The 11,750-nt window shown below is 41.7% G+C and overlaps 1 protein-coding gene across 1 annotated transcript; it reads right to left on the minus strand.

The window, feature by feature from the left end:
* Positions 1-5,513: 5,513 nt before the first annotated feature.
* LOC106810166 (39S ribosomal protein L54, mitochondrial-like) lies at positions 5,514-10,596 on the minus strand. The gene is made up of 3 exons (XM_014813448.1): positions 10,423-10,596; positions 7,125-7,254; positions 5,514-6,075 (listed from the first exon to the last, which is right to left on the minus strand). Exons 1-3 carry the CDS (start codon positions 10,556-10,558, stop codon positions 5,925-5,927), a joined length of 417 nt encoding a protein of 138 aa, XP_014668934.1. The 5' UTR covers positions 10,559-10,596; the 3' UTR covers positions 5,514-5,924.
* Between the last annotated feature and the right edge of the window lie 1,154 nt (positions 10,597-11,750).

An 11,750-nucleotide genomic window follows, 5' to 3' on the forward strand; every position in this document is an offset into this window, starting at 1 on the left:
TGTGTGTGTGTGTGTGTGTGTGTGTGTGTGTGTGTGTGTGTGTGTGTGTGTGTGTGTGTGTGTGTGTGTGTGTGTGTGTGTGCGCGCGTGCGGATGTGCCTGTGCCTGTGCTTGTGTGTCTGTCACTCAGTCTCTTTCTCTCGCTGTCTTCATCTCCCTCGCTCCTTCACCCGGTCTTTCTCGATCCATATATCTCCTCCTGTCTCACTCTCCAGCCTCTTTCTATCTTACGCCGCGCTCCTCATTCGCATCAACGGCCACATTCACGTCGGCATGTGACGCAAATAACTTACAGCAAAGTTGTCGCTTCATTGAAAAAACTATGCTCGCCCGAGCAGTGCGATGCGTTTTTCCACATTTGGCACTTAATTAGCACCATGTATAGGGCTGGCATCACCGCGCCGCTGCTCATCAGCCGTGCCTGTACACGACCGTGCTTCTATCATTCATCCTCAGCACCGAGATTCGCGGAAATGCTGCTATGTTCCAGATGCAGACAAGCCCAGGTCACGTCAGAGGGGTCAGTCTCGATACGGTGCTGTTAGATGGCACCGGCCTCGCGTGGATTTACAGATATATCCTGCATGCGCAAATAGAAGTACGGCGAGCCTAACACTGTGATGAAAAGTCTCTGGCTTCTAACAGTCATTGAAATACGGGCATTGCCCACTGGAATGCTAACAAGCAGCGAAGCAAGGCCGCGCGAAGCTGACTACGAGTTCGCAGGCATCTAGTCATGCGGTATTGGTATAAATGATCGCGAGTGGAAGGGCTAATATATCGCATCCGCGTCAAAAACGTACAGTTTCTGCTGGCTGAAAAAAAATCTCGCATTGCATATTCGACTTGTAGTGGATCATGCGAAACGACGTGCGACGATACTGTGGAGACAGTTTCTCTCCACGCGACAGCTGGAGTGGCAACGCAAGACGGATAGAAGTAGACTGGTCTAACGTCGTTGGAAATGTGGTAAACTATCCATAAATATCACAGACCCAATATTCGTGTCAATATCGTTGCGCGGCGAAGGCTGTTCGTTTGGCCAAACCGATTACTAGTGATGCTATTGACATTTGCTTGGAGAATTTGCATGTGGTAGGTGTCGGCGAAATTTTCAAGATGGAATGGCAGCCGAATAAATCTTCAGTGTCTATAGGAGACCGACGCAAAGAATTACGCGGTGAACGATGATAAACGGGTAATACAGAATGTGGGTAATGAACCGTAATTACAACGCTGCGAGAGCATTATAAGAGATCCAAGAGACTTGCGCAACTATAGTACGATTTTGACGAACGAATCCCGTTTTATCCATCGCGCTGCACGGGTGTCTGATTAAAAGCTTGTAAGGCTCCGCTACTTAGTGGGGCTAGATAGATGGCACCACTGGAGACGGAATCGATCAGGAATTGTCGATGTGGTAATGTAGCGTACTACTACTCTAGGCACGTCCGTTATGCGCGGTTTAGGAGTTACATATTCTCCGGTTCTCATAGATTCTCTAACCAACGAACGCAGCAATCGGAAAGTTTTAATCTTAATAAACACATGTATGTTGTGCTTCACTCATGGGCTTCGAGAAGAAAAAAACCACACGCAGACACGCACACACGCACACACACGCGCTCGCACGCATGCACGCTAGCACGTACATGGTGAAGTACAAGCGGGCTGACCAACCATAGCTTATTCGTCGGGAAAATGTTCCTCATATAACATTCGGGCAGAAAAACGGTAATAGTCACAATGGCTCCCCGAGGAGATATCGTAAAAAGTCAAGGTCAGTCATGTATATAATCGTAATTGAGTTGCAGACTTGCCAGGCGCTGCTGTCACGTATAGAATCACGAGAGTGGAAAAGGTGTGGGTTGCTACACGCGACCTTTTGTTATGTCCGTCCGGCGAGTGTCCTATACGCATAGAGACATTACTCGCATCTGTAAGAGGCCAGCTACGTATACATAGCAAGCGATTCCGCGTGGTATATATGAAATTGGTCGCGCATGAGTTCGAAAGCGACGTCAGAATCGCGTGCATGACTCCCGGGTGATAAAACAAATGTGGAATGGTCGTAGCTGATCGAAAGCGCGTATAGTTCCTAGCCTTGTGAAGGATTTCACTCCTCTTTACCGCTGTGCGGAGGACATGCCCGTGAAATATCACGGCATAAATAACGCAACTGTGCCCGTGCTTTAGGTACTGTTAGCTGTAATTGTGATCGCCCACCTCTAATCCTTTATGTATAGCATAGTGTCTAGCTCACTATTCGACCTGTTTTAGTGGCTTATATGCCTCAGTAGAAATTAAATAATTGCGGTAATTCTTTATAAAATCTGATGATCACTCATGAAAATATTGGTGATCCACCAACTTATAATTACCGTATACAATCATTTACTGTTTCTGTTAACCCGTTTGTATTTTTTCCATTTTCTCCTATGCCTTTTTAACGTTGTTAATGTTTCCGCTCCTATCACGTAATAGGCCCTTCAACCTCTCGTATTCGTTGACTACATATTGGTAATTTGTATCATTACACTATTCATCGCCGTTTTATAGCTCTGTCATATCTCATTGTTTTTCCCGTGCGTCACACCTTTCCAAGCACGCCCACTCCATAACTCCCTGTTAACATTAACGTCATATTTTTACTATCAGTCGTGAAATATTGATAAGCCCTTGACGAACGCCGAGGCAACATGAGAGCTGAAGAAATCTTGACGAAACGAGGGTATTTTACCTGCTCGCCGATCACGGCCCGCGCGAAATCGACTGCGGATCAGCGATAGTTACTTCAACTTTCATAAACAAACTGAAAAGATGACGACATGAAGTCCCGAGCAACGAACGCACCGACAAATTACTAGAACACGCTCAACAAAGCGAGTGGGTGTCGATACCGATTTTTTCTTAGCGCGCTCAACAGTTCCTGAGCTCGCATCCGCTATTCGCATGGTGTCATACGAGCACGGCGTTGCAACGCGGACACTGTCATCGCTGATGTACCCGTGCATAAATTACCTAGACACGTTGGATATTAGCTACAGCTTAGAAAGAGAATATTCGCTCTTTATCGTGACTTATTAGGGTGTGTCGCGCTGTATCACGCAAACAAACGAGAAATTATTTTAACGAAATTAAAATGTGATTTTTCGCAAAAATCTCAGCAGTCTCCGCTCTGATGATGCAGCAAAAATTGTGAAATGCGCATTGGGCCTATAGTCCCGATTGAGAAAAAAGCCATTGTAACAATTCGTCTAAATATTTAGACACGCACGCACGCACGCACGCACACGCACGCATGCAGTACTCCCAACAAGTCGATTACTCCACCAAGTGTCATTATGGCGTCTGTTCCTGTTATTCGCATGTTGCCGAGGTCGAAGGCCCAAGCCACAATAATTAAACTTCGGCAAGGCCGAGACCTTTGCAATGCAATGGGCGAGCGTCACCACGTTAGCTCGCGCGTCGCAGCCCGCGATCGCGGGGTGCTAATGTAGCAGCGCAGCAACGCACCGGTAATTGCCTAATGGTCCATGGCGCGTGCTGAAATGAATTACCACCCGGTGTCTGTCGAGCTTCATTCTATGTAATGCGTCAGACAGTAACGCGACGAGCGACTCCTAAACCCCAACCATCGCCATCAATGGTTTTTACGTCACCAATGGCTGACTGTAGTATCGTGACCACCATCCGGTCAACAATGATGTCTGTATAGTTGGAATACCACTGGATATCAGTGGTACTTCTGTGAAATTTCTTACTATTAAGAAATGCATTTTTTTTTCAGTGTAAAGGTAGTCAACTACATGGTTTTCAATGGCGTGTTAGCTAATTGACGGACCGTGAGATTATTCTACGTCATTTTAAATAGCGCCTCTGGTCGCACGGGATCATAATATAACCAGATATTATCGCAAGCTGCGCAATTATATTGCCATCTATAACGCTTAAACTGATTTCTTGTCATAAAAGCAGCCAATCTAAAAACGCTCACACGGTTATAACTACAACTACTTCTTCTAATTATTTCCTCCTCCTCCTCCTACTCCTTCTTCTTCAGCATCATCATCTATTCCTCTATTCATATACTACACCGAGACGAAATCTGCGCGATCTAGGACGTTATACGAAAGGCGACGTTTACAGAGACGAAACAAGAATGTGCTGACTGCCGTGGATTGCTGAATCTCTCATGGAGGACAACTTTTAAGAACCGACTCGTGTATGGTTTAGAACCACTCTCCGGAAGACCGACGGAAGGGCCGACGAATCTAGGCACGTGTTGTTAGAGATTCCGAGTCAACGCGGCGGTGACATTATTTCCTGTTAACTACGTCGCATGAATTGCGCTTCTCGCGTACTGATATTAGGCGTTATTTACTGCCGGAAAATGAATGGCTTTCCATTTTTGCAGAAATTAATACACTTGGGAGGATATTCGACGCAGTAATCGACAAACGCTAGTCCCAATCCAACATCACACTGCAAGGCATTCAGCAATTAAATTGCAGCTGAATACGCTTTCGCATTCCGCTCTCAAAGCGAGATGATCTTCGAGGAAATAACTCGGATCTTTGGAATCAATAGGACGTATAGCGCAGCAGACAGATCCAATCTAAACGTGATCAATTTTTATTCCAGCCTCGCCCGTACACGTGCCACCGGCATAAGCCAGCATTAAACCTCAGCAGGCAGTTTTCCTTGCCGATGGGGAGTGATGCATTAATCTTGTTTAGACTGGGCTACGGACTGACAATAAAAAGATGCGAGATAGGTGGTTCTGGTTAGGTAGTCAACCTCCATCTTGATCATATTGGGATTTGCGCCTGAAAACATTTAGCCTTGTGACCGTCACGCAAAAAATATTGAATTAAGATAACGAGCAAAACAGCAAAAGACATAATTTATGAGCAATCTTATTCGTGGGGTGGGGGGTCGGAAGTCCCTATGCGGTACGTTGAAGTATTCAGTTTTTCATAATACTTATTATCAAGAGGTAATAATACCGATTATTAGCTCTTGTTATTATGTATGCTCCGAATATAAGTTGATGTGAAACCTTATATGTAATAATAATTATGATGATATATATAACTGTAGCTATAGTAGAGACAGCTGATACTGGGTCGACGGAATCTAGACACCTCCCTATGCAGTATTCATACTCATTAATACTTCTTGCAGACGTTATACTCTCAAGTAGAAATCTCCTGAACTCATTGTACGGTTTTGTTACAGTCGGACGTAACAAAATCCCGCATCTCTAAAACCCTATACTTAATGAATCTCATTGCGTTTTGCTACGTACCTCTGTCACTACCCCTAACATACAACTTCAGCTATTTGCTCCAGCCACTTGGTGTCTATTTTCCTGGATGACTGTAATTGTGTGTGCGTACTTTCTTTGATTCTTAAACCTTACTGATAGAGTACACTTACTTCACTGACTGAGCAAAGATGATTATACAACAAAATATGCTGCAAGAATGATACGTAAATAACAGGAAAACTAACTAGTTATCATTAATGATGAACTATTTCTATATTGTGTATTACGCACACTTACAGTTGACAATAAATACGCACAAATCGCTTTCCTTCTCAATGCATACACAAACCAGAGGGGTCAATATATAATAATTTTCAATTTAATGTCACAATCCAGAACGCATGCACTATCAATCATCACATTTGTGTGATTTACAGTGCAAAATTTTGTTGAATTAGCATTCTGTCATGTGTTTCAATTAGTTCCCATGCAGATTTAACCCTACCAACCCAAAATACAGTCATTAATCCAACTTGTTACATTCAATTAAAATTGGTTGGTCAATGTGTGCATTTTGCATCATTTAACTGCATGTAGCTTCAAAATTTATGAAACTTAATGAGACTATTATGGTAACAGCATGTGCGCAGTGTCACCGTTTACGCGGATCTGCTTTCATGAGTTTAAGTGTCCTTTTTATGTTCATCTTGCGAAGCCTACGCCAGTACTCCCATGAATTCTGATCCAGACTTTCTAGATCTGGGTTCTTCTCAGTCGGTAACGTCCACAGCCAGGCTGGATACCTGATGCAAAAAAATGAGCCATTACTATACAAGCACCGAGTTTAGATTCACGCCCAGAAGTACAAAAAATGAATTCCTCAGCAATCTCACTAACCAAATGCACAACATGACCACATCTCGATTTGTGCTATAAAAAGAAAATCCAATACATGTATAAGAACACTTCAAAGTGGTTAAGCCAGTACAGAATTACTGAAGTAGACTAATCTTAAGGAAAATATTCTACCAAAAATATCGAACATGTAGAAAATGTATTTTAATTCCCAAATACATCAGCTATTCTGCAGAAACAACAAGGGGCCAAATAACCATATATTAAATTGCCATGTATTAGGCTTTAGAAAATGGTGTGAATTAGAATTCACTCAGGATTTCTTCCAGTCTTAAAAATGGAACAACCCTGATCATGTTCCCTCAGAGATGATAATTCAATATTCTAGTAAAATGCTGGCTCTATAAATTCAAATAAGTCCTAATTCATTGAGTTTTAACCTTGTTGTTTTAGCAATGATGCTTTATCTTTAAGTTTTTACCAATAAACATATTCAGCCCATGCATGTTGACATGAAGTGGTCCTTTTTACTGCATCAAAACCTTTTGACCTCCTTTAACCCAAAATTTGGTGTGACAAATAATGTTTATTCTGTTCTCAATATCGATTTTTTATTTCTAATAAGAATTAAGATTATATGTCTCACACTACTCAGTCTAGTACATTAACCCCAATTTTCCTTAATTTACAGCTCATTAGATATTAAACATTTGATATCGCTCTTCAAAACATCAGATCTACTTCCGGCATAAAAACAATGTTATTAACTTATTTGTGACTGTAATGTTGTAATGTTGTCACACTGCAATATTGCACAGAAAGTGCACACTATCCACACCAACACCAAGCAGTAGTTGTGTCGTGCAGTAAGAACACACTGCCAGATGGTGCTGTGAAAGCCAGTGCTTCGATTGCCTTGCCTCCCTCAAAAAGAAGATGCAATTATAGAAACAATGATTGACATTCGAGTATGCTTAATACTTATTCGTGTGCTTACTCTTCATCTTCCTTGAGCAGTGGGTCTTCTCCTTCTTTAAAGTAATTGGCACCACTCACTCGTGTGTTTAACTTGTGGATATCAGTTTCTACTTCCAAAATCTTCTTTTGTATAGATGTGGCAGCCTTCCCTGTAAGTGCAGTAAATAACATGCAAATATCTGACATTCCTGAATGAATTTGTACCAATACATTTATTACTACAAAATCAGTAGACCTGTGCATATTGATACAATGTACTCTTATGGTATAGAAACGTTTTCCAGTTTTAGATAAAAAAACACTAGGCTTTATATGGATGTGATTCAGGTGTTTCCAGGTTTTGCTAAAGGTGGAGTATAGTGTTTCCAGGAACCAAACTCTTAGGTGACAGATTATGGCCTGCATAGTGCCCAAGAAGTTTTTGTAAGGCAGTGCTTGCTGTATATCTTTTGGCCTTAGATTGAAAAAAATTGTGTCAAATAATTATAATAATACGTGCCTAAGATAAAATTTATTTCTGAGCAATCTATTTTTATATAAGAAAAACGAGGGGTACGATAATAAAAGAAAAGGGGTTATTCAGCCTGTGAATCAATACCCTGTGTTACGGACAACTGGATTTACATAAATTTGCCCATAAGTAATTTGTTAATTGTGACCACAACTCAGAACACGACAATACGCCAATATATAGTTTGTAAATTATTACCACTAAACTAGACATGTATACAAAATGTCAATACATTCTTAGGGATCTTCTCACAAGATTGAGAGGTTATTAATATTTTATATAAAATGTGGCATAGTCAACCGCCAACAATAAAATTAATCTAATAAATATGCAATAAGATGCCAACATAGCCTAGCTGGGACATCCTTGATATGTACAGCTATCATATTAGACATTTTGTTCTACACGTGTAATGATTGTGAAATGCCTGTGTTCTTGCAATCACTCCTCCTACATCCAATATCCCCCAGGTGCACAGTAGTATATATATATGGGTTGTACATGTACTATCTCTGGTGTACGTGATGACAATTCAAGCCGTGTGGAAAGTTACCATGCAGCGAGGGTAAATGGAATCAGTGAAGCTAATAACACCCGTAAAGAAACCACCCTGCGGTTAAAACATGACAGAGGTTCGCCAATGGCAAAAAAACATGGATGCATCCCAAAAGCCATTGGAGTTGACACATATATATATATATATATGCATAAAGAAAAATTTGGTCCACCACTGAGACAGCTACACCTATCACTGCACGTACTTTATACAAAGAAAGTTCAGTCTGAATATGGGATATGGTGTGACGGAACAACTTTTGAAGAAGACCAAAATTTGTACAAAGAATGCCAGCAGGAGGAATGTAAATTCTATGGCTATACCTTTTCAGGCCAGTAGAGCCTGGTTTGACAGGACCACACTTTAACTTTCATAGCTTTGAGTCAACTGGTGAAGCTGTGAGTGCTGATACAAATTTTTATTATTAAATTTTTATTGCATATATAATTCACATACAAATACATATTATACAAAGCAGTCTTTTACAGTTTACATGGAGAACAAATCTGATGTATATGCAATAGATTATGTTGAGCTAAATGATAAAATTTACTTGATTTGAGTGCAATAATTGCAAGGTACGGAGCCAGCCATCGTTTCTGTCTGGATGATTGATGTACTTGTATATAAATAGAAGTGTGTGGTATTTTTGTGGGATTCATCCTACAAGCATATAGTATAATTTTGTTACACATGAGCAATCTCAATTTTCAATCTCACACAAGTTAACCGTTGTAGGCGAGCTGTCCGATCTCCAGGCGGGTAAACTCGACACACGGGTCGAGTTTGCCGGAGAGGCGAGAGTTGACTACGTACGTACACAGGCACTTGGAGCGTTTCAATAAAATATATAATGCTAAATAAATATGAAATCTATTTACTACCAAAGTCTTAATGTTTCTATACTCTCATTCACCTATTAATGCCGACATGCAATTTCCTGTAAATGCCGTCCAAATGCTCATGTGCAACAAACGCTGGCTGCCGCTGCACACTGACACATAAATATATAGCAGGTAGGAAAGTGTGCTGCTAAACTTCACTCGACGCTCGCTTGATTTCATACGAATACAACACAAATATTCAACCATTCTACTCCATATTTGTTTCTATTTGAAGAACAGTGTTCACTTGTTATAAAAACATACTGTCTGTGTTTGTAACCAAGCTGTGTCACGCGAAATCACACAAAGCCTGACGAAATTCTCGCGTTCGCTCCCGTTGTGTAGTTTATGTAAATGGCTGGCGGAATCAGGAAACACCCACCGGCGCTCTTCGTTACCTCATTTTTGCGCCGCAACGCTGCAACGTTTTTGCAACGCTCCACTGGCGGCTTTGACGAGGCTCGTACGGGAGTTGGAAAACAGCGTGGTAGTTTCCCAAAATGCAGTGCGTCACCTATAGCCATGTACTTCTACTTCTACTTCTATACTGGACAGTCCCTAAGGAATAAACGTCCAGGGCTATAGCTAGCCATGGTGTGTGTGACCTAGCTTGGGTACAGCCAGGTAGTTAGCCTTTTTTTTTGCCGAATGGCACTGAGGGTGGTCACAGCCAGAGTTTTTTGCGCCCTCAGTGGTTCTTTTTACGTCCCCATAGGTCTTAGTATTACTTATTACTATACTGCGAGACGGCGACCGCCATTTTACGATGGCATCGAGCCTCGGGAGAGATTACTAGATGCTCAATGTTGAGAGCCAGGTTTTACACCTTCAGAAAATTCACTGTGCCCCATTTGGGATTTTGTACGTTGGCAGCCAGTTTACATAACTGCGCACGGACGAGACGCAATAATTTCGTCAGGCTTTGTGTTGATTTCGCGTGAGCACAGCTCGTATCGAACACATAGAGTATGTGTTTATAACAATTGAAGCACTGTTCTTCAATGATAGAAACAAAGATGAGTAGATGTTGAATATTTGTGTTTGTATTCGTATGATCAATCAAGCGAGCGTAGGCGAATTTTGCAGCAACGTTCCTACCATGCTATAATATTTATGATGTCAGTGTGCAGGCGGCAGCAGCGTTGTTGCAGATCCAGATGAGCATTTGACGATTTATAGTCAAATTAGTCCGGGCAAATAGCTGAAAGAGAGTATGACAACATGAAGCACTTGGGTAGTAAGAAGATTTTCGTAATTATTATAGACCCGCAAGTGGAGAACCTCGTTCCTAAGCTATCTTCTCTTTTAGTATAATTAGTGGTAAATTTTTTTTTTCTTATGCAGTTGACAAGGAATCTATACATACCACGTTTTGCTACTGGCGCGGTTGCATATTTAGCCGACTGAATATGATAAAGACTAGTCGCATATTTGAACTTTAAGACGTAACATGAGGAACGAGCGATTAAACATAAACTAAGTTTTACACAGGACGTCGCCATCTTTTTATGACGTCATATAGTCTGCGCATGTTACCGCACAATGTGTCATCCAATGTGTCCTGTGTAACGATTAATCACTCTGGTTTTGCACCATTGCTTCATTTGAGTAAGCTATAGATCACGTGGACATTTGAAAATGCGTAGGGCGTATAAATATATATATATATATATATATATATACAGGATTTAATAAAGACAAATTGTTGACAAATCAATTTTGTCTTGATAGCCTATAATATACATCAAGAGCTCATAATAGAGAGCTCTCTATTATGAACTCTTGATATACATTGATACATTGATCGAGCTAATAATGACAAAATTTTGCCAATATTTGTCATTATTAGCTCCTGATTGATGTTATCCAGATGAGAGCGCAGAGAAGTTTTAGAAAGCGTTGCGAAAGAGGTGTTGATCCCAAAGCGCTGACAAACAGTCTTGCGCGCAGTGTTGCGGCAAGGGCGACACGGACGCGGGAACTGCCTACGGCACAGTCATGCAGCAGCTGGCAGCTATGATCGACTTGCGCGATGCATGTCGGCGCACAGAATCCATAGCTTGCAGGCGAGCAGTCGATAATTTACCCTGGGAATACATAGAAAAGCCTCAGCTGCATAGATCGGAGCTTGCTGTCCTTCAAGTTCAATTCAAAATAATCATGAAAAGTGTCACACCTCCTACTTACTACACTGTGTGTATAAGTTTATATATGAATTGTATTATTATTATACACGTTTAATAGCGGCCTTCACTGTAACAAGCGGCAGCTTGCAAGCACGAGTACATAAGCTGGGTTTTATAATAATACATGCGAAAATACGCACTTTATTAGTAAATAGAATTTTCACCTATATAGCCACAACACATGACGACGTAATAATACAATATTGCAATAGTGAATAGCTTACTGAATATGATCATCTTCTCAACAANTGGTTGAGGGAGGAGGAAGAGGAGGAGGGGAGAATGTGATAGAGGAGGAAGAGAAGAGGAGGTAGAGGCGCCCTCCTCTACCTCTTTCCTCTTCCACCTCTTCTCCTCCTCTCCTCCTCCTCCTCCACCTTCTCCCCTCTTCCTCCTCCTCCACCACCTTCTCCCCACCTTCTCCCCCTTCTCCTCCACCTCCTCTCCTCCTCCTCTTCCTCCTCCTCCTCCTCTTCCTCCACCTCCTCTCCTCCTCTCCTCCTCCTTC

Source organism: Priapulus caudatus, unplaced genomic scaffold, assembly GCF_000485595.1.
Source record: "Priapulus caudatus unplaced genomic scaffold, Priapulus_caudatus-5.0.1 Scaffold415, whole genome shotgun sequence".
Lineage (NCBI taxonomy): Eukaryota > Metazoa > Priapulida > Priapulimorpha > Priapulimorphida > Priapulidae > Priapulus > Priapulus caudatus.